Source organism: Oryctolagus cuniculus, chromosome 2, assembly GCF_964237555.1.
Source record: "Oryctolagus cuniculus chromosome 2, mOryCun1.1, whole genome shotgun sequence".
NCBI lineage: Eukaryota > Metazoa > Chordata > Mammalia > Lagomorpha > Leporidae > Oryctolagus > Oryctolagus cuniculus.
Genome location: NC_091433.1, coordinates 42,158,104 through 42,181,458, shown reverse-complemented (window position 1 = coordinate 42,181,458; position 23,355 = coordinate 42,158,104). Strand labels below are relative to the sequence as shown.

The 23,355-nt window shown below is 42.0% G+C and overlaps 1 protein-coding gene across 5 annotated transcripts in view; it reads right to left on the bottom strand.

The window, feature by feature from the left end:
- Positions 1 to 2,229: 2,229 nt before the first annotated feature.
- CWH43 (cell wall biogenesis 43 C-terminal homolog) overlaps positions 2,230 to 23,355 on the bottom strand; it is a 67,705-nt gene continuing 46,579 nt past the window's right edge. For 4 of the 5 annotated variants that reach the window (XM_051831574.2, XM_051831575.2, XM_002709432.5 and 1 more), the window contains 3 exons: positions 19,415 to 19,476; positions 14,009 to 14,164; positions 2,230 to 2,491 (listed from right to left, as the gene is read on the bottom strand). In XM_051831574.2, the coding sequence (XP_051687534.2) occupies positions 2,413 to 2,491; positions 14,009 to 14,164; positions 19,415 to 19,476 (297 nt within the window). In that variant the 3' untranslated portion in view covers positions 2,230 to 2,412. Of the gene's footprint in view, positions 2,492 to 14,008; positions 14,165 to 19,414; positions 19,550 to 23,355 lie in introns of those variants that run through there. The other variant, XR_001792268.3, reaches the window with a different exon arrangement.

The window sequence follows — 23,355 nt, the reverse complement described above, 5'->3', positions numbered from 1 at the left end:
TCTTGGTAAATATTAAACAGATGCATCTGATTCATATCCCTCTTCTCTCCCACCTCCAGATTGGAGTGCCTTCCGTTCTATCTTCCAGTTTACAAATTTCCTTCAACGATTTGTCTATACTGAGGTTAAATTATTTCATTGAATTCTAAATTTCAGTAAGGTTTTTTGAGAATTCCAAAATTTTAATTTTCTTTCAAACCTGCTATGTCACTTTTTAAAGTATTATTTACTTATTTCAGAACCACTAGAATACATTTAAGTGCTTACTGCAGAGACTTGACCTTCCACAACGTAAGTGGTCTCAAAGGCTGTTGGCTTCAGGCCTGAGGCTGGAGCAGGACATCTGCAGGGTGGCTGTGGGGACAGTAAGAACAAGCTGTAAGCCACAAAGACGAGCGGCAGTACAGGAGGGCACACTGGAACTCATGGCAGTTCTTTTGCTGGTGACCTTGGCAAATTGGTCCAGAAGTTTTACTTTGTTTTCTTGTCAAATTTTGGGGTTTTTTTTGTAATAGGTTTCCTGTATTTTCTTGTATTGGTTGTGGTTACATTTTGTGAGGCAAATTAATCAGTGTGACTTTGCTCATTAACTCTATTTTCTTTATATTTGTAAGATCTGGGGGCGGGGGCCCTCTGCTTTTTCATTCCTGATGTTGGTCGTTTTTGCCTTTTTCTCCTCCTTTTTTTGATCGATCCTACCAAAGGGTTTTCAATTTTATTAGCTTCACAAAAGAACCAAATTTCAGTTTTGTTGATTCTACCTATTTTAATTGTTTTCATTCATTTCTGCTCTCATCTTTATTTCCTGTATTCTACTCTCTTTGGAGTTAATTTTTTGTTCACTTTCTATGTCTTAACCTGTAGGCCAAATGCTGCCCTGAGGATATTTTTTTAACCGCAGGGACACAGTGTTTTGCATATGGCGGTATACTCAGTATACTTTTGTTAAATTGACCCAAGTCAATCTCTTAGATTGTGACATAAAACATTTGGAAAATCTGTCTCTTCCAGTTCATCCGATTTTTATGTTGGCCCCAAATGATGTAGCATTCAGAGTCCTTCCCAGTTCTGAGAACCTCTGTGCCTGCAGGACCAACATTCAAGTCGCTACTCTCTCTGGGGTTGGAGCTCTGCGGCTGAATCCTCTCCAAGACCCACCTACTTGGTTGTAAGGAAGAAAGCTCAGTCGGTGGGATCCAGCTGTGTGTTGAGGTGTGTTCCCTGAGATCCTGGGGACCTGAGTGATTCGAAGCATCAACACAGTGTGTCACAGGCAACCATGTAAGTATGAGGAAAATGTCCAAAGATGCTTCATGTTCAGGAAGAATGGTCATGGGCTTGCTGTGGCTGATGAGTCAGTCGGAATCACACATGCATTGTTCCTCTAACAATTAGACTTACTCTGTAAACATGTCTTCACTACTGTATCCCAAGAAGAATTCCAGGCTGCTTAATTTTTCTAAGTAGTCCAATTCATTAATCAGTCAGTTGCCTATTTTTAAGGATCAAAATGTTAAGGGCTGGCGCCATGGCTCACTAGGCTAATCCTCCGCCTGCGGCGCCAGCAGCCCAGGTTCTAGTCCCAGTCGGGGCGCCGGATTCCCGGTTGCTCCTCTTCCAGTCCAGCTCTCTGCTGTGGCCCGGGAAGGCAGTGGAGGATGGCCCAGGTACTTGGGCTCTGCACCCGCATGGGAGACCAGGAAGAAGCACATGGCTCCTGGCTATTCGGGGGGTGAACCAACGGAAGGAAGACCTTTCTCTCTGCCTCACTTTTTCTCACTAACCCTGCTGTTCAAAAAAAAAAAAAAAGGATCAAAATGTTAAGACTTTTTTATGGTTTTATCTTTTTTCACTTTTAAAAATTTTATTTATCTATTTTGAAAGAGTTACAGGGAGGCAAGTGAAGAGAGAGAGAGAGAGAGAAAATGAATCTTCCATTTGCTGGTTCACTCCCCAGATGGCTGCAACAGCCAACACTGGGCCAGGCCAAAGCCAGGAGCCAGGAGCTTCATCCAGGTCTCCTACATGGGTGCAGGGGGCCCAAGCATTGCTGCTTTACCAGGCACATCAACAGGGAGCTGGATCGGAAGTGGAGCATCCAGGACAGGAACTGGAGTCCTAGGTGGTGGTGTTATCCCACTGTACCACAATGACAGCCCCTGTTGTTCTATCTTTAATAGTAAAACTTTCTTATATTATCCCACATTTTTATCAAAAATTAATGAAAAATAATTTGGAGGAATGCTTTTATTAAACAACATATTTTATAAATTGATAGACTTTCCCACAACATAGATACCATGCTTTTTGAAAATTGAGGTTCTTTGTGTATATTGTCCAATTTTCATTAAACTCTTCTTCCATATTTTTCTCTTGGATTTACCCAGTCAAAAACTTCTGGTTTTAAATAGTTCATAAAAAGTATTTGGGAGTATTCATATGAAAATGATGATTGTTTTCATAGTTGTGTCCTTCTTTGTAGGATCCAAATCTAAAAAAAAAAAAAAAAAGTAACTGACATGTAAAAAAACTCAGAAGGGGTATGTGCTTATGTAAAATCTCAACACCATTTATTATGGCTTGTTTACTTATCAGAAAACCAAGATTGATGTGACCAATTTATAAAACAGCTAATTAAGGAATAAAGGAAGATATATGTGTGTATATATAATATATATAGAAATATATATAATATATAGAGAATATATTAGAATTTAAACCTCCAAAGTCCTCATTCCAAAAGTACAATTGTTCAAGAACTCATGGCTGATAACACTGCTAAAAAGAAAGTCTGGATTTTCTCTCTAGTGTTGAGTTTGAATAATAGCCAATTCCGAGCAGAGGAGCCATGAAAGCTGATGTTGTTACTCGTGGTATATTTGTACATATATAACAAGCATGCAGGGCCAGCACTGTGGCCCAGCGGGTTAAAACCCCAGCCTGCAATGCTGGCATCCCATATGGGCAATGGTTCAAGTCCCAGCTGCTCCTCTCCCAATCCGGCTCTCTGCTATGGCCTGGGAAAGCAGTGGAGGATGGCCCAACTCCTTGGGCCCCTGCACCTGTGTGGGAAACCTGGAGGAGGCTCCTGACTTCTGGCTTTGGATCAGCTCAGTTCTGGCCACTGTGGTCATTTGGGGAGTGAACAAGTGGAATGGAGGCTCGCTCACTCTCTCTCTCTCTCTCTCTCTTTCTCTCTCTCCCTCTCCTCTCTCTGTGTAACTCTGACTTTCAAATAAATAAAATAATTCTTTAAAAAAAAATAAGCAGGCACAACTTCTAAATCTTCTACAAGTGTTCATGGGCTGCAGATTAACTCTTACTTTGCTGATGAATAATTAATTATATAGCTGCAGTTGGTATGATACAAACAAAAAACACCAGAAAGGAAGCAAAGGCCTTTCTTTTCTTTATACCCAACTAATTCATCTAATGTAGGAGATGGGAGATCTGCTTACTCTGTCACCTCAAAACAGTAAAGAAAAGAAAAAAACCACAGTAAAGAAACTTGGGTATTGCTGTATACTGCATTAAGTCGCCATTTCAGATGTCCGCATCCTGTACTGGAGTGCTTGGTTCAACTCCCAGCTACTCTACTTCTGATCCCTCTTCATATTAACGTGCACTTCAGGAGACAGCAGGTAATGGCTCAAGGACTTGAGTCTCCACCATCCATATGGGATACCAGGATGGAGTTCCAGGCTCCTGGGTTTGGCCTGGTCCACCACTGGGTATTGTGGGCATTTGGGGAAAGAACCAGCTGACAAATGATATATCTCTCTTTCTCTGCCTTTCAAATAAACAAACATCAAAAAATTGTAAAATTTTGCATAATTTTTATCTTGCTATTGAACATCTAGAACTAAATCCTAACAAAGTAATCAAGAATACACTGAACGATATTAAAAGGAGTCCCTTGATGACCTTTTATAATAATGAATATGTAAAAAAAAAATTCTAAGTTGATTAGATTAAGTTTAGTGTACCCACCCTTTGGACCATTATGCAATCACTTAAAATATTTTAAGAAGAATACTATGTTTTTCTTTTGTTTAAAAAATATCTGATGGGGCTGGTGTTGTGGCGTAGTGGGTAAAGCTGCTGCCTGCAGTGCCAGCATCCAGTATGGGTGCCATTTCGAGTCTCAGCTGTTCCACTTCCCATCCAGCTCTCTGCTATGGCCTGGGAAAGCAGTAGAAGATGGCCCAAGTCCTTGGGACCCTGTACCTGCATGGGAGACCCAGAAGTAGCTCCTGACTCCTGGCTTCAGATGGAGCCCAGCTCCAGCCAAGCTAGAGAATTTAGGTGAGTAATTACAGTGCTTGGGTATAGTATAGAAATAAAAAAAGACTGGAGAGAGTGGGAAAAACTATTGTCATATTACCTGCATCGCGTCTTCTCCAAGCCTGAGCATCACAGTAAGGGGAGAGATACTCTCCACACGTGGGAAAGAGAGAGCTTTTACCACAGAACCCCACAGTCAGGCCTACACGCTGAACACCAGCACCAAGCTGGCCACCCAGATTGAGCGCCCAGGCCCACCCCTCAGCCAGGCCAGCCCCCTACTGACTTGTCTTAAAAGCCAGTAGATCAGAGCCTTTAAACTCTAGTATAAAATTTTAAAAACAAAAGTACTGAAAATAACTAAGCTAAAATAATTTTGTGAATAGAGACATGATATAAAGTATATGAATTGTGACATCAATAACAAAATATTGAGGGAGAAGTTAAGAGTGAAGAGTTTTATATACAAAGTTGTTATCACCTTTTAATAAACAGTCATGTTTTATGTAAGCCTTATGATAACTACAAAGAAAAAACCTGTAGTTGATACAGAAAGAAAGAGAAATAATTCGAAGTATAGTACTACAAGAAATTATCAAATCACAAAGGAAGACAGCAAGAGAAGAAGAATGGGACAAAAGAACTACAACACAGGACTGACATTGTGGCACAGAGGGTAAAAAAGCTGCCACCTGCGACAATGGCACCCCACATGGGGCCAGGTTGTGTTCCAGCTGCTCGACTTCCAATCCAGCTCCCTGCTAATGGCCTGAGAAAAGCAGGGTAAAATTGTCAAAGTGTTTGAGCTCCTGCAAGCCATATGGAGACCTGCAAGAAACTCCTGACACAGAGCTGTCTGTTGAAGCCATCTAGAGAGTGAACCAGTGGATGGAGGATCTCTCTCCCTCCCTCCCTCCCTCCCTCTCTTTCTTTAAAACTCTGACTTTCAAGTAATATAAATAAATCTTTGAAAATAAAAGAATAAGGGGCCGGCACTGTGGCTCACTTGGTTAATCCTCCACCTGCGGCGCCAGCATCCCATATGGGCGCCAGGTTCTAGTCCCGGTTGCTCCTCATCCAGTCCAGCTCTCTGCTGTGGCCCGGGAGTGCAGTGGAGGATGGCCCAAGTCCTTGGGCCCTGCACCCCATGGGAGACCAGGAAGAAGCACCTGGCTCCTGGCTTCGGATCGGCGCAGCGCCAGCCGTAGCGGCCATTTTTGGGGTGAACCAATGGAAGGAAGACCTTTCACTCTGTCTCTCACTCTCACTGTCTATATCTCTACCTATCAAATAAATTAAAAAAATAAAAGAAAAGAACAAGTTATTTTGGTGCAAAAAATTCTGAAATCTATGCCACTTCCAATCTAGCTCCCTGCTAATGCGCCTGGGAAAGCAGTGGAAGATGGCCCAAGTTCTTGGGCCCCTGCACCTATGTGGGAGACCCTGATAAAGCTCCTGGCACCTGACTTCGACTTGGCCTAGTCTTGGCCATTGTGGCCATTTTGGGGAGTGAAACAGTAGATGGAATACCTCTCTATCTCTCCCTCCCTCTCTGACACTCTGACTTTCAAATAAATAAATCTTTAAAAAATAAATTCAAGAAAACTGAAATCGTTTCTTTTCCAACCACAATAGTATGAAACTAGAAATCAATAACAGAAAGAGAACTGGAAAGTTCACAGTTATGTGGAAATTAAACCCTGTACTCATGAAAAACCAATAGGTCAAAGAAGAAATCAAAAAAGAAAATCAAAAAGCTTCTTGATACAAATGAAAATGGAAACAAAATATAGCAAAATGTATGGCATGCAGCAAAACCAGTTCTAAAAGGAAAACTTATAGCAATCATTATCTGAGGTAAGAAAAAAAAAAGATCTCAAACAACCTAACTTTATATCTCAAAGGACTTAGAAAAATAAGAACAAACTAAGCCCATGGTCAAAAGAAGGAAAGAAAAAATAAAGAACAGAGCAAAAATAATAGAGGATAGAAAAACAACAGAAAAAAATCAATAAAATTAACAGATGGTTGTGTTACAAAGATAAAACTGACAAACATTTAGCTAGACTAAGAAAAAGAGAAGTGTCAAATAAGTCAAATTATGAATGATAGGGAGACATTACAATTGGTACTATAGAAACACAAAGGATCATGAGACAACTATAAACAACTATCCATGAACAATTATTTCATGCATAAGAAACATAGTAATTCATAGAAAAATAAGTCTACCAAGACCCAACCATGAAGAAATATAAGATCTGAACAGTCCATTAATGATTAAGATTAAATTAGTAAGCAAAAACCTCCCAAGAAAGAAAAGACCAGGATCTGATGGTTTCACTGGTGAAGTCTATACAACATTGAAAGAAAAATTAACATCAGACCCTCCCAGACTTTTTTCTTTAAAAAAAAAAATATCAAAGAGGAGGAAACACTTGCAAACTCATTTTACAAAACCAGAATTACCCTAATACTAATAAATCCTGACAAGGACACTACAAAAATAGAAAATAAGAGGGCCGGCGCCACGGCTCAATAGGCTAATCCTCCACCTAGTGGCACCAGCACACCGGGTTCTAGTCCCGGTCGGGACGCCGGATTCTTTCCCGGTTGCCCCTCTTCCAGGCCAGCTCTCTGCTGTGGCCCGGGAAGGCAGTGGAGGATGGCCCAAGTGCTTGGGCCATGCACCCCATGGGAGACCAGGAGAAGCACCTGGCTCCTGCCTTTGGATCAGGCCAGTGCACCGGCCGCAGCGTGCCAGCTGTGGCGGCCATTGGAGGGTGAACCAACAGCAAAAGGAAGACCTTTCTCTCTGTCTCTCTCTCTCACTGTCCACTCTGCCTGTCAAAAAAATAAATAAATAAATAAGAGGCCACTATTCCTTATGAATACGCACACAAAAAAATCTTCAAAAAATACTAGAAAACCAATTTTAACAGCACATTGAAAGGATTATACACCAGGATCAACTGGGATTTATCCCTGGAATGTAAAGATGGTTCAACATCCTTGCATCAATAAATCAGTAATGTGATATACCATATTAACAGAATGAAGGGCAAAAATCACATGATTATCTCAATAGATAAATAAAAAGCATTGAGCAAAATTCAACATCCTTTCACAATAATAATTATCAAAAATTAGCCATAGAAGGCATTGTACCTCAACACAAAAAAGGCTATAGCTAATATTATGCTGAATATGACAAGTCCACAGCTAACATCTTACTAAATGGGGAAAAATCAAAAGTTTTTAAGACCAGGAACAAGAGAGAATGCCCATTTGTGCCATAGTACTAAAAGTCTTAGCAGAACAAATAATAAAGAAAAATAAGACATCCAAATTGGAAATGAAGAAGTTAATTTGTCCCTGTTAGCAAATGACATGATCAAATATATATAAAAAATCCCAAGAACTCCACCAAAAATCTGTTAGGACTAATTTAATAAACTTAGTAAAAGTTTCAGGATACAAAATCAACATATAAAAATCAGTAGATTTCTGTACACTAACAACAAACAATCTGAAAAAGAAATCAAGAAGATAATCCAATTTACAATAGCTTCCCACAAAAATAAATTTAAGCAAGGAGGTGAAAGACTTCTAAACTGAAAACTAGGCAATACTGTTGAAAGAAATGGAAAGAGACACAAATGAAAAGATATCCCATGTTCATGGATTGGAGGAATTAATATTGTTAAAATATCCATACAACTGAAGATATCCTATCAAAATTCTAATGATATATTTCACAAGAATCAGAAAACCAATGCTAAAATTTATATGGAACCACAAAAATCCTCAAATAGGATAAGCAGTCATGAGCAAAGAAAAAATAACTAGAGACTTAACACCATATACCTGATTTCAAAATATACTAAAAACCTGGGACTGGCATAAAGCAGACACATAGACCAATAGAACAGAGTAGGGAGCTCAGAAATAAATCCATGTATTCATCAATTCATTTTCAAAAAAGGTGCCAAGGACATACAATGAAGGTAGGACAGTTCTTCAATATATGGTATGGGGAAAAATGGGTATCCACGTGCACACGAATAAATTCTTATCTCACATCATATACAAAAATAAACTCAAGGGGCCAGCACTGTGGCACAGGAGGCTAAAGCCCTGGTCTGCAGTGCTGGCATCCCATATGGGCACTGGGAGTCCCAACTGCTCCACTTCCAATCCAGCTCTCTGCTAATGCAGCTGGGAAAGCAGCTCTACTCAGGCCGTTGCAGTCATTTGGAGAGTGAACCAGCAGATGGAGGACCTCTCTTTCTATAACTCTCTTTCAAATAAATGAAATAAATCTTTAAAAAATAAACAAAGAAAGAAACTCAAAATGGATTATATATATGCTAGTTTTATAATTTCAGACCTCATGTTTTGATGTGTGCCAGGCAATAATTTTCTGAATATGTTTCCCAAAGCACAGGCAACAATAGCAGAAATAACTAAATGATACTACATTAAACTAAAAGGTTTTGCATGCAAATGAAACAATCTAGAGAGTGAAGAGAAAGCCCATGAAATGGGAGAAAATATCTATACACTATATATCTGAGAAGGGCTTAATATCCAAAATATATAAGGAACTAAAACAACTTAGCAAGGAAACAGATGAACTGCTTTAAAAATGGGCAAAGGACCTGAACAGATGTTCTCAGAAGAAGATATCCAAATGGCCAACAGGTGTATGGAAAAAAATGCTCAGTGTCACAAATCAGAGAAAATCTAGAATTAAACTCACAATGAGCTATCACCCTGCATCTGTATTTGAATGGGGCCAGAATCTGTGTTGTTCTTACTGAAACACAGCATGGCATTAACATTAAACCTAAATAAAACAAACTTAAATTTAAAATGCCAAAAAAATGGCTATTAACAAAAATACAAAATATCACATTAGCAAACATATGAAAGAAAAGAAGCCCTGGGGGCCGGCACTGTGGCACAGCGGGTTAAGGTGCTTGCCTGAAGTGCCGGCATTCCGTATGGGTGCCAGTTCAAGTACTGGCTGCTCCTCTTCTGATCAAGCTCTCTGCTATGGCCTGGGAAAGCAGTAGAAGATGGCCCAAGTCCTTGGGCCCCGCACCCATGTGGGAGACCTGGAGGAAACTCCTGGCTCCCGGCTTTGGATCGATGCAGCTCTGGCTGTTGCGGCCTTCTGGGGAGTGAACCAGCAGATGGAAGACCTATATCTCTCTATCTCTCTCTCTGTAACTCTGTCTTTCAAATATATAAAATAAATCTTTTTTTAAAAAAAAACCCTATACACTGCTGTGGGAATGTAAATTAGTACAACCACTGTGGAAAACAGTACTGCGTATCCTTGAAAAATGAAAAAGAACTTCCATAAGATCTACCATCCTACTTCTTGGTATATGTCCAAAGGATATTAAATCAGTGTTGAAAGTGGGAATAAGGGAGGGAGGAGATGTACAATTTGGGACATGCTCTATCGGACTTGCCCCAAATGGTAGAGTTAGAAACGTGCCAGGGGATTCCAATTCAATCCCATCAAGGTGGCATGTACCAATGCCATCTCACTAGTCCAAGTGATCAATTTCAGTTCACAATTGATCATACTGATAGGTCTAAGAGTCAAAGGGATCACGTAAACAAGACGAGTGTCTGCTAATACTAACTGATAGAATTAAAATAGAATTAAAAAGGGAGAGAACGATCCAACATGGGAAGTGGGATACACAGCAGACCCATAGAATGGCAGATGTCCTAAACAGCACTCTGGCTTCAGAATCAGCCCTTAAGGCATTCAGATCTGGCTGAAGAGCCCATGAGAATATTTTAGGCATGGAAAGCCAAGACACTCTGCAAAAAACAAAAAACAAAAAACAAAAAACAAAAAACAAAAAAAAAAAAAAACAAACTTAAATTAAAGATCTCTGCGAGTGAGATCCCAGTAGAAAGAACAGGCCATCAAAGAAGGAGGTACCTTTCTCTGAAGGGAGGAGAGAACTTCCACTTTGACTATGACCTTGTCTAAATAAGATCGAAGTCAGCGAACTCAAAAGGCCTCCATAGACTTGGCAACTCAGGACAAGAGCCTAGGGTGATTACTGACGCCATAAACAAGAGTGTCAATTTGTTAAGTCAACAACAGGAGTCACTGTGCACTTACTCCTCATGTAGGATCTCTGTCCTTAATGTGTTGTTCAATGTGAATTAATGCTATAACTAGTACTCAAACAGTATTTTATATTTTATGTTCTGTGTGGGTGCAAACTGTTGAAATCTTAATATATACTAAACTGATCTTCTGTATATAAAGATAATTGAAAATTAATCTTGATGCAAATAGAATGGGAGAGGGAGTGGGAGATGGGAGGGTTGTGGGTGGGAGGGAAGTTATGGGGGGGGAAAGCCATTACAATCCATAAGCTGTACTTTGGAAATTTATATTTATTAAATAAAAGTTTAAAAAAATCAGCGTTGCAGAAATATCTCCCAATAAGAGAGGGAGGAGATGTACAGTTCGGCACTCACTCCCTTGGACTTACTCCTAAGCGTAAGCTAAAAACTTGCCATGGGACTCCAAATTCCATTAAGTTGGCAGGCACCAATGCCATCTTACTAGTTAAAGTGATCAGTTTAAGTTTATAACTGATCATAAAGATAGGATTAATTGTCAAAGGGATCACATAAACAAGACTAGTGTTTGCTAATAATAACTGATAGAATTAAAAAGGAGAGAATGATCTAACATGGGAAGCAGGATACACAGCAGACTCATAGAATGACAAATGCCCTAGATAGCATTATGGCCCCAGAATCAGCCCTTAAGGCATTTGGACCTGGCTAAAAAGCCCATGAGAGTATCTCAGACATGGAAAGCCAAGACACTGTGGCAAAAAAAAATGACCTAAATGAAAGATCTCTGTGAGTGAGATCCAGGCGGAAAGAGCAGGCCATCAAAGAAGGAGGTACCTTTCTCTGAAGGGAGGAGAGAACTTCCACTTTGTTATGGCCTTGTCTAAATAAGGTTGGAGTTTGTGAACTCAAGAGGTTTCCATAGCCTTGGCAGCTCATGACAAGAGTCTCAGGTGATCACTGACGTCATAAACAAGAGTGTCAATTGTTAAATCAACAACAGGAGTCACTGTGCATTTGCTCCCCATGTAGGACCTCTGTCCTTAGTGTGTTGCCTATGAGAATTAACAGTAAAACTAGTATTCAAACAGTACTTTTTACTTTGTGTGTCTGTGTGGGTGCAAACTGTTGAAATCTTTACTTAATATAGAGTTGATCTTCTGTATATAAAGATAATTAAAAATGAATCTTAATGAAGAATGGGATGGGAGAGGGAGTAGGAGATGGGATGGTTTGTGGGTGGGAGGGTGGTTATAGGGGAAGAACATTATAATCCAAAAGTTGTACTTTTGAAATTTATATTGATTAAATAAAAGTTTTCTATTAAAAAAGAAATATCTCCCATATTTACTGCAATTTTATTCACAAAAGCCAAAAGATGGAATCAACCTATCTGTCCATTGACAGATGAATGAATTTCAAAGATGTGGCACCCACACACAAAAGAATATGAATCCTTCACAAAGAAGGAAATTCTGTCATTTATGGAAACCATGATGAACCTGAAGAACACTTCAGTGAAATAAGCCAGGCACAGGACGATAAATACTGAAGGATCTCACGTGTGGGATCTGAAGTATTGAACTCACAGGAGCACAGAGTAGAATGGTGGTTTCCAGGGGCTGAGAGAGAGAGTAGTAGAGATTTTAGACACTGTTCTAATTAGGTTAAGTTTTGGAGCTCTATTGTAAAGCTCCGTGACCACAGATGATAATAATACATATCCTTGAAAGTTGCTAAGAGAAGAGACCTTACACATTCCCACCACGATTTTTAAAATTCAAGCAGCCCTTCTACTTATGCCTTTGTTATTTTCATAATTAAACTGAGTGAGAAAGCAGATCCAGCTCCCTTAACAGTTGGTTTGGCTCAATCTGTAGTTGTGGTTAGCCAAAAATACCTTATTTGGATTTCTCTACACTCCTGGTATATGAAGAATAAGGAAACAAAAACATTATTTTCTTCCCAGATTTTTCTAGCTTTCATTTAGGAAGTCACCTCAAAAGTCGAAGGAGAGGGGCCAGTGCTGTGGCGTAGCAGGTAAGGCCACAGCCTGTGGTGCCAGCAGCCCGGGTGGATGCCAGCTCAAGTCCTGGGTGCTCCACTTCCAATCCAGCTCTCTGCTATGAGCTGGGAAGGCAGTGGAAGATGGCCCAAGTGCTTGAGCCCCTGCACCCACATGAGAGACCCGGAGGAAGCTCCTGGCTCCTGGCTTTGGACGGGCCCAGCTCCAGCCATTGTGGTCATTTAGGGAGTAAATCAGCGGATAGAGGGTTCTCTCCCTTTGCTTCTCTGTAGCTCTGCCTTCCAAATAAATAAATCTTAAAAAAAAAAGTCAGAGGAGGGAAACTTTCCGTTTTACTTCTACCATTACTACTACAAATACTATGTATTGTTGTTTTCGCATGATGACTGAGCAGTCATGATATGCACTATTCTAAGAACTTTATGTGTCACTCAAACCTCAAGCCACCTTAGGATATATGCACTACTATGTTTTTTCCATTTTTAGATGAGAAACTTGAGATTTGGAGAAGCAACTGCCCACAGTTGCCCAGCTGTTGCCAAGTATGCAGATTAGAGCCAGGAGCCTGACCACAGATCCCAAGCCCTTCACAACCACATTCCACCTCTAGAATACAGATACAGAAATGGAAGCAAATCAAGACTTGAGGGGCAGGCACAGCAGTTAAGACACCACTTGGGAAGTCCACAGTCCATATCAGAATATTTAGGTTTAAGGTGTGGCTCTGCTTCTGTTTCTAGCTTTCTGCTAATTTGCACCCTGGGAGGCAGCTGGTGATGATGGCTCAAGTGGTTGCTGCCACCCCTGTGGTAGACCCAGATGGAGTTCTGAGCTCCTGGCTTCCGCCTGACCCACCCCTGGCTATCACGGGCATCTGGGGGAGTGAACCAGTGGATAAAAGATTTCTCTCTCATATGCACTCGCTCTGCCTTTCAAATAAATAAAAATATACAAATGTCTTTATCTAAAAATAAAGTTAGCTTTAAAATAAATAAATCCCAAAGCCTAGGCGCAACCCCAGGTAGTTCAGAATAACTGGCCTGGGATGGGGCCAAGGCGATGGCGAGGTTATAAAAGTTCTCCAGGTGACTCTCATGTGCAGCTGGGGCTGAGACCCACAGCAGCCCCATGGTGCTAACAAGCGTCCTTCCCAGCGAGCGGCAACATAACCCTGGGGAAGGTGCTTCACGTTCCTCAGCCTGTGCTCCCTGGAAACCGGGGCTAACAGGAGTACCCCTCCCAAATGGGCTTGACTGAGAAAACACACACACCTCCTAGAACAGGGCTTGGGACAGAGTGGTACCCAAATGGCGGCTATTGTGGTGGGGACCATGGGGATGAAGATGGTGACAGTGATGTTACCGGGACCTTTTTTTACCTGAGGATACGTTTCTCCACTCCAGAAAGCAAGTACCATAACTCCAACCCAAGCAGGATTTTATCATCTTTATCGTGTACTCCTTTACCTGGAACAAACCTCTTGAATCCAATAAAATTTTGCAGTAACATTTAGGTCCCCTAAAGGGGATGCAACAGCTCACAACCATAGTCTACAACATAAACAAACTTGCTCACCTTGGATTGAAACGCATTTTCTCAGGAACTTCTCTGTGGTCTATGACCATTTTCTGGTTGTCTCTATAATTAATGGGGTCATCAGGGATCCTAAATTTAGCCATCTGAATTTCAGAATCACTCAGCTCAGCATGGGAGATTCTTGCATAACCCAACCTGTAGGGAAAATAGAAATGGTTTCTAAGGATTTTATTATCGTATCAAAGTCTGATGAGACCTAATAGAGAGCACCTTCATTACTAAGCCAATGTCTCCTTTCTAACTCTTCCCTGAATATCACAAGAACTAGCTTGATTTGTTACTCTAAATATTAATAGAAATAATTTTATTATATAACCAAGGAGTATGTTCACAGGTTTAGCTAAGTATACTTAGCAACCTTACTTTACTTTTTCCACTAGTGAATATTCTGTCTTCATAAACTGCTTTCACATAATTATATTTGAATTAATAACAGGAACTCTTCAGATTGGCAGGAGCATATGCCTAAATTTTTTCTTACCTTTTAAAAAAATCAAATACTACACATATATTTTCACTTCTGAGTCAAAAATCAGATTTTCTATGTCTGAAAAAATTCCACATCCTGTTTTTGGCTCAGAGCTTTCAGTTCTCCAGGAAATTCAATGCATTTATATCCAAATAGTTCTGCGCAGCTCAGATGGGAAATGCAGCAACCGTGAGAAGCAAAGAATTCATCTTATTTTTATTTTGCCTCATCCAAGAAAAAAAAAAGAACTACTACTTAAGTCATTCATTCATCCAATGAAGTAAATGGATATCAAGTCCCTACCACACCCAGCACTGTTCTAGGTACTGGGTTAGGTCCCTCTGTTCTAGTTGAGGACCAATTAAGGAAGTGGGTTGTATAGAATCCATCAGTTGATGCTGGCACGAGCACTGCACGGAGGACAGGGAAGCTGGGGGTGCAGAGGCTGCTGCTTTCTGGCACCTGGTCAGGGCGAATCTTGCTGATAAAGTGACATTGGAGCCAAAAATTGAATGAGGTGAGGGAGTAAGGCACACAGATCCAGGAGAGTGGGGTTTTTGTTTGTTTGTTTGTTCTTTAACAAAAGCAGTGGCTTTACCCACTATGTCACAGTGCTGCGCCTAGAGAGTGTTTAAAAGAAAGGGAACCACATGGGGCCAGGGCTGTGGCATAGCGGGTAAAGCCACTGCCTGCAGTGCCAGCATCCCATATGGGCGCCACTTCGAGTCCCAGCTGTTCCACTTGTGATCCAGCTCTTTGCTATGGCCTGGGAAAGCAGTGGAAGATGGCCCAAGTTCTTGGACCCTGCACCCATGTGGGAGACCCAGAGGAGGCTCCCGGCTCCTGGCTTTGGTTGGTCCCAGCTCTGCCTGTTGCAGCCATTTAGGGAGTGAACCAGCAGATGGAAGATCGATCTCTCTCTCTCTGTAACTGCCTTTAAAATAAAATTTTAAAATCTTAAAACAAAAAGAGAGAGAGAGAGTGAGAACCACAAATGCTAAGGTCCTGAGGTAGAAATGTGGCCTGATATTTGTGAACTGACTCTACACTGAGTGGAGTGGAGGACCCAAGGGGAAATGTGGGAGATTAGGGTGGGGTGGGTGTCGGCAACAGGGGAAGCAAAGCCTCCCTTGCAGGCACCTTAAGGACTTTGTTTTGTTTGACACTGAGCTAGGAATCCATTAAAGGGGTTTAGGCAGAGAGCTGCAGTAGGTCCTGGGTAGAAGACAGCCTTCAGGGAAAGGGCGGAAGCAGGCAGGCCGGTTAGCAGCCCACTGCGGTGTCCTGGGGGCTTGTGCCAGGGTGGCAATAGGAGGAACATTAAAACCAAGCCCGTGAACCACATACAAAACAGAAACAAACTCAGCCCCCAGGCAGGCCAAGGCAGCGAGTCCACCCACCACGAAGGGGGCCTGGAGGAGTTGCAGCCGACCATCAGCCGTGGGTCTGAGCTGTCAGGTAAGGCATTTGTCTAAGCTCAGCTTCCAAGTCCATGCAACTCCTTGTCATTATAAGCCATGGTCTCTATTAAATCTAGGCTATTGCCCAAGCCTCTAAGATCAGAGTTCCAACCCATTCATAGGCACAGCCTTCAAGGACACTCCCAGAGTCCTCGAAGCTAGGGAACCCGACAGGCCAACCCTTCTATCAAAGCATGGCCTTTCCTGCTCTTGTCCAGTAAGTACTTCATTAAGCACGTGCTAAGCACAGGGCATTGAATAGGTGACTGAGATAAAGTTTATAGAACATGTTCTGTGCAAAGAAACTGAAAAACAGTGGTCCCTCACTTCATGAATTTGGGTAACCTTAAAACTCCCTTGCAGCCTGCTACAGACCAGATGTTTGTGCTCCCCTCAAAATCCCTGTGCTGAAGCCATAACCCCCTCCCCCAGGGTGGCTGCACTTGAAGATGGACCTCCATACAACTAATTACACTCAAATGAAGTCAGTGGGGAAGGAGGCAGATCCCATAGGACCAGAAGAGACACCAGAGAGCCCCTTCCCTCGCTTTGCAGGTGCAGCCAAGGAAGGCTATGAGCTCACAAGGCAAGAAGGCCCCGCCTCCAGCACCTTGACCTCCAGTACTATGAGAAAATAAACTTCCCTTGGATGTGGCATTTTGTTATGACAGCTGGAACTAATACATACTCATTAGGTTTTGTATATATTCACAAATGTATCAAACTATATAAATAAATATAAATACGTGCATCAAGTCTGCCATCCCACTCTCCTAGAGAGGGGTAATATAGGTCTCGGGCCCACCAACTCGTGTAGGCCCTGTTCCTTGTTGACCAACAGTTTTTGCAACTTGGAATTATACCTAGAAATTCTGATAACTCCATTAAAACAAGCCCTTTGGCAAATATTTGACCAGAAACATGTTTTCCAGCTGAGATATAAAATATTGACAAATGAACCCTTCAGCAGGCTCCCTCCTACCTTAACCCTTTAAAACCCAAGCCAACAGGCAAGCTCTTTGTCCTGTAGTCATGCACACATGTGCTAGGCCTGTTAGGGTTTCTGAGTTTGTGTGTGTGTGTGTGTGTGTGTGTGTGTGTGTGTGTGTGACAGGCAGTGTTAAACAGTGAGAGAGAGAGAGACAGAGAGAAAGGTCTTCCTTTTTCCATTGGTTCACCCCCAAATGGCCGCTAGGGCCGGCGCCGCGGCCAGTCTGCTGCGCAGATCCAAAACAAGGAGCCAGGTGCTTCCACCTGGTCTCCCATTGGGCCATCCTCCACTGCACTCCTGGGCCACAGCAGAGAGCTGGAGTGGAAGAGGAGCAACCGGGACAGAACCGGCGCCCCAACTGGGACTAGAACCCGGTGTGCCGGCGCCGCAAGGCGGAGGATTAGCCTAGTGAGGCGCGGCATCAGCCCTGAGTTCATCTTAACCAGCGCAGGCCCAGCCTCCAAAGGGCCTCCGTGGCCCACTTCAGTAAGCATATGGACGCATGGTGAGCGTTTTACAATGCATCAAAGGTCCTTAAAAGGGTCCACAGAACCTACAAGATCTGCTTCCTTCCCCCTTCCCACACTCTCTCCCCTCTCCTCCTCTGCCACCCCCTCCTCTGTACCCCTGAACCCCCCAACACACACTGCAGCCCTACCAGCCTCTCTTTTCCTCAAACACATTCAGCCCTGCTGCCTTGTGGCTGTTGTATTAACGTGTCTCTCCCTGCAAGAGGATTCTCCTGGACAGGCACATGGCTCTCTCCTTCAAATCTTGGCTCAAATGTCATCTTCTCTGTAAGACCTACCCAACCCCTCCTCACCAGGACATCTGGCATCATGCAATTATGGGTAGAGAGCCATCTCTGTGTGCTGATGTCTACACCCTGCTGCCTGGCATCCACTGCGCTCCATCAGTGTTTGTTGAGCGATACATGGGGTACAGAGCAGGAGAACCTAATAGCTTGCTTTCACTGGGCTGTGACTCATAAGTGAACAAGCCCTATCGCCACTGGCAGAGGAGTGATTTGAACCATCCCTGGAAGGTAAGCATTGCTCCTCAGCAGCGTAGACCACAGTGTGGGTTGTAGAAGGTAACTGCTCGGTGGGTGACCGCTTCAATGTTGTTTCTGTTTGCAGGCAGTCAAGATGGAGGTACGTGAGGGTGACGAGCCACGTGGAGGGCAGATGGAGGCCCCAAGAGAGCCATCCAAAAGCTCAAACCAGGGTTCCCCTCACAGTCCAGGGAGGGTAGTTACAGGCCACAGGTCGAACATCCCTGAACAGTTTCTGCAACAGAAGGGGCCCTGGGCATCAGGGACGGTCCCCCCGCGGGGCCGCCTGAATGAAGGGGCCTGCAGGTGGTTCTTCACTTGCCTCTCGCTGGTCACCTCCCGTCTCACTGTCCTCCAGCCACACTGGCTTCCTCGCTGTCCCCTAGAAGGACTCAGCATGGGCCCTCAGGCTTTGCACTTTCTGTTCCCTGCCTGGTGCACTCGTCCCAGTATCTGTGCAGGTGCACTCCCTCACTGCATCAGGCACTGCCCACAGGCCGCCCACCCTGCCTGCCCCGTGTAACCTATCGTGGCCATTCCCAGGACCCCCATCCTCTTTACCTGCCATTTTTCTTTCTTTTTTTTTTCTTTAATCATACTTATCTCTGTCTGCCATAGCCTATCATTTCTTACACAGTTACCTTCTGTTTCTTTCCACTAGGATGTAAATGCTATGATGATCAAGGACTATTCCTATTGCATATTCCCTGCCTAGAACACAGCTGGTACTTAATAGATGCTCAATGAATATTTACTTACCACATGAATGAATGGTCAGTCCCTCTTTTTTGTATTAAACTGCTCCCAGCTTTATTTAAGTACTGCCTTCAAAGCTAATTTATGCAGTTATATACTTGAATTTTGAGATATTTTATCTATATTATTTTGGATCATATATATGCATATATCTGTCCAACTATATCTATCCAAATATGTGTGTGTGTTTTAATACTTTACATGGCCTGGTATCTTTAAAAATATAATTTATGAGACCTCTCACTACAGAATAACGATAGCCCCAAATTAGTTCATGTAGCCAAGATTACATGATTAGAAACTGGCAAGGCTGAAATACAAACCCAGGACATTCTCATGCCACGCGCCATGCTCTTTCTACCGTGTCCTGTAGTCCAAAGTGGTGCCACTCCTAGTGTGTGTTCATAGTTATGAACTCACCCTGCTTAGTAATTTACACAGAATCCCTGTTACAAGATTAAGCTTTCTTTGCTTAGCTATTTATTCTTTCTTAAATCATAAGGCTATGCCTCAAAAAATAATTAAATAGGGTAACTAGCCAAATTAATGTTTATTAAAAATTACAAAAATGAATTGCCTCCATGAAGTTTTTCCTTCTGGGATAGACCCAGAAGATCACAGTAATAACAGATAAAAGCCAACCACCCGTGCTCACCTGATCAGCCCTCGATACATGATGTACTCACACCATCTGTCACGGTCTGTGCTGTCAATATCCTGGTAAAGAGCAGAGAGGAGAAGGTTCCGAGGTAAGAAGCAATTCTATTCTCAATTGCCAAAAGCACGTGAGCTGCAGAGACAAAAAAAATGCCTTTCTGCACGCCACTGTCTCTTCCTGGCTCCTCTGATCCTTTCAGGTCCAACGACTTGTTCATTCTACAGCTATTTCTTGATCACCTGCTATGCACCCATCTAGCTCCTATACTAAATGCTAGCAATACAAAGATGAGGGCGGATGAGAGAGGGAATCAGACAGGTGAGTCAGTAACTTCTATACTGTGCCTGGCTTCCTGCAGCTCCCCAGGTATCCCAGCCCAAGCAGAAGTGCCTACCTCTTCCTGGTCATCCTCTGTCACAGTACTTAACAAATACCAGCTATACCACGGTGCCATGATTACTTGTTTATGTCTCCAGCCTCCCCTCCCGGAGCAGAGGGTGGGCCTCTGAGTCACTTTCGGCTGCCTGGTGCTTAGCATGAAGCCTGGCATTCAGCAGGTGTTCAATCTGTGTTTGTTAAATTGAATCATGGAAATAAACACATTTCGAGAGCGATCGTGAGTCTTTTTGATGTTGAAAGCTTGAGACCAGGGTTATTTTTCATCAGGGAAGTAGAAGAGAAACATATTTTTACTATAAAGTGTTGGTAGAACTATAAATATGGAGCTTTTGTATTGAAGGAAGAAATCTCCATTTTCTTCTTTTTAAACATTCTATAAAAATTAGACCTGACTTTTTACTTCTGAATTCCACTATTAAAATCTAATTAAAACATATTTTTAAGTCATAAATATACTAATTTATTATCCACCTCTTAAATATTTTTCTTAAGCTTGGTGCTAGACACATGGATGCCTGTTAAATAATCTTTATTATTATTTATATTACATACATATATTTTTTCATAGACATGAATAAATGTGTAATACATTTAAATTCTTAATTAAAATTTTTAATGATAAGAAAGTAAAGAAGTAAAAGAAACATTGTCCTAATTTACCCCATGAAGAGATACAGATTTAGGCATTCAGCTGTCAGATTTAGTCACTCAGCTGTATATACTGGGAATAATATAAACTATGAATCTGTTTAACTACCATTTTACTTTATTAGGTTTTAAAAAGATGCTGCCAAATTTTAAGACTTCAGAATTTAAGCACTCGTTTCTTAAAGAGAAAAATCTGTTCACCCAAGCATTTATGAGAAAACTCCTCTCCACATTAATAAACTCCCTAATAGAAAATGCAATATCAGAATCCACTGCCACTCTTAGCACAGCTTTTGGCCATGATAGTAGAAACCAACAAAGGATTAAATAAAGATCAAATAAAATTCCTTTTCCCAAATATCATGTATACCCCTTCCACTCACACACAATCCAAGAAACACCCTTTATCGTAGGGAGGCATTTTGTCCTTAGACTTGCCAAATATCTTATTAACACTCTTTTGCACTTTACAGACCCATGTACTTACATATTTATCATGTCTGATTGTATACATACAGCCAGACACATAATACATACATGGAGGGGGGTGCTTTGCGGACATGATCTTTCTGTTTCTTCCTCATGATAGCCCTACATAGGATAGATATTACTATAGCCACTTTAAAGATGAGGAAACTGAGGCCCAGAAGCGTCAAGCAGCTTGCCGCAGATCACATAGCTGGTCAACATGGCACCAGCCAGCCTGGTAAATGATAAGCAACTATGTGGAGAGACAGGCTCAGCACCAAGGCCACAGATAAGCGACTGGTGCCATCTTGGCCCTTCCAGCCATAGCAGAGCCACCAGCTGACTGCACCAGTAAACCCAGACAAGAACAGAAAGTCACCTAGTCAACACATGCAATCATGAAATTATTAAATGAGACTGTTTTAAGCCACTAGGTTTTGAAGTAGTTTGTTCTACCATGATTAAAAAAAGAAACTGATAGACAAGGGTTCATCATTTTACTTTTCCCTTTTACTCTTTTGAACTATCTTTAAGCTCTTGCCTTAGATAATCAGTCTTCTCTTCCCTCACCCACCACACACATGATAGCCAAATTAAAGTGGCCTTTTGGGGAGTTTTCTTTAGCCTTACTTTTGTACTTCTCTAACCCCATAGCAATATCACCCACCTCCACGGTTTCAATGGCCATCTATATGGTCGCAACCCCTTAACTCCTATCTCTAGTCCTCATTGCCTTTCAGAATTTCAGATCCATAAATCCACCTGCATATTGGACATTCCCATTAATGTCCTACAGATGCCCCAAATTCAAACCAAAGTTGAACTCATCTTCTTTGCAAAACCCTTCTTCCTTACATACCCTCTATAATAACAGATATCACCATCATGATCTTCCGACCGGAACCCAAACCCTCCTGGTTCACTAGGACTGCTTTCTGCCTTACCCATGAATGCAGAGATTCATTCCTCTTCCCAGTATCTGCCCTGCTTCTTTCGCAATAGTATAGTGTTTTTGGCTAGGTACAAGGCCATCAAGATCAAACATTGCACCTCTCACCTGTTCAAAGGTGTGGAAATATATGGCTGAATTTCAGTCAATGAAATGTAAGCACACGTGTTGAAGGTCAGTTTCCTGGAATTTGCCTTGAGAGATAACTTGCACATGCTCCTAGCCTTTCTTCATGCCTTCTTCTATGCAGCTAAATAGAACACGGATGCTGCCAGCCTGGACCACGAGGCAAATTTAGGAATGGAGTCCTTGTCAAATGGAACCACAGAACAGCATGGTCTCCAGGCACCATGAATTCACTTGCCTGGACTTCTACATAAAGAAATACACTTCTTATGTAAGCCATTGTCATTTGTGTTTCCCATCACATGCAGAAAGCCTCATCATGTCATCCTGTCCCTCACCTCTCGTTCACAGTGCTCAGTGAACAGTGTTGCACTCTAAAAAGAGTTCAAGAGTAAAATAAACATAAATGGGTAATTTTCTCTACAGACATTAATCTAAGACATGAAGTCAAAATGCAAAGGAGCTTCAAAGGGTATAACTAAATATAACAATTATATTCTTCATTTTAAATGAATGCATTTAACATTCTAGTGTGTGTGCATGTGTGTGTATGAGTGTGTGTGTGTGTGTGTGTGTGTGTATCAGTCTTCTGAGGATTTCATTTATGTGTCTGTTCCCCAGAGCATGCTTATATCTGGGGACAATGACAAATTCAGTGGTTTTGGACCTGAAAAGGTAAATACTAATTCAAAGTCATTTGGTGAGGCTCCGTGTGGCTGCACAGCCATTTTCTCTGTGTGACAGTTCATTGTGTCTTTTACTCTCAACATCAAAATTAACTTACATAATGTGGCAGACTGTATTTCCCACTTATGGCTGCAATAATATCTCACTTGCCAGATGATATTTTATGTGACTTTAATATTCCTTCTCCCAAGAGGTGGGATAGCTTCCAGGTGAGTGCGATCAGACTTGTGATGATTTACAGGGTTAAGTCACAGAAGATAACACAGGTGCTTCCTGCCTCTTTGTCAGAACACTCACTCTTGGAACCTGGCTGCCATGCAGGGCCCAAGTATCCCACAGAGAAGAGCCACATCTCAAGTCCAAAGCACCAACTTTCCATCTGTGAATCACCTACAAAAATGACCCCTTGATCACCAGCTGAACCATCTCGCTGGTCCTGCATGAACACAAACTATCCCCACCGAGCTCTGTCCAAACTACAGATCTGTAAGCTAACGTTCAATGGCTGTCGTTTCAATACAGTATGTTTTGTGACTGTTTTCTGTGTAGCAGTAATCAGAATACACATTAAATGGCCAAGATGGTGAGGTGTTTTTTTTTTTAACATGAGAGAAAAAGAAGTATTTTACTTAACAAGTCAGAAATCCTATTAGGATCGTGT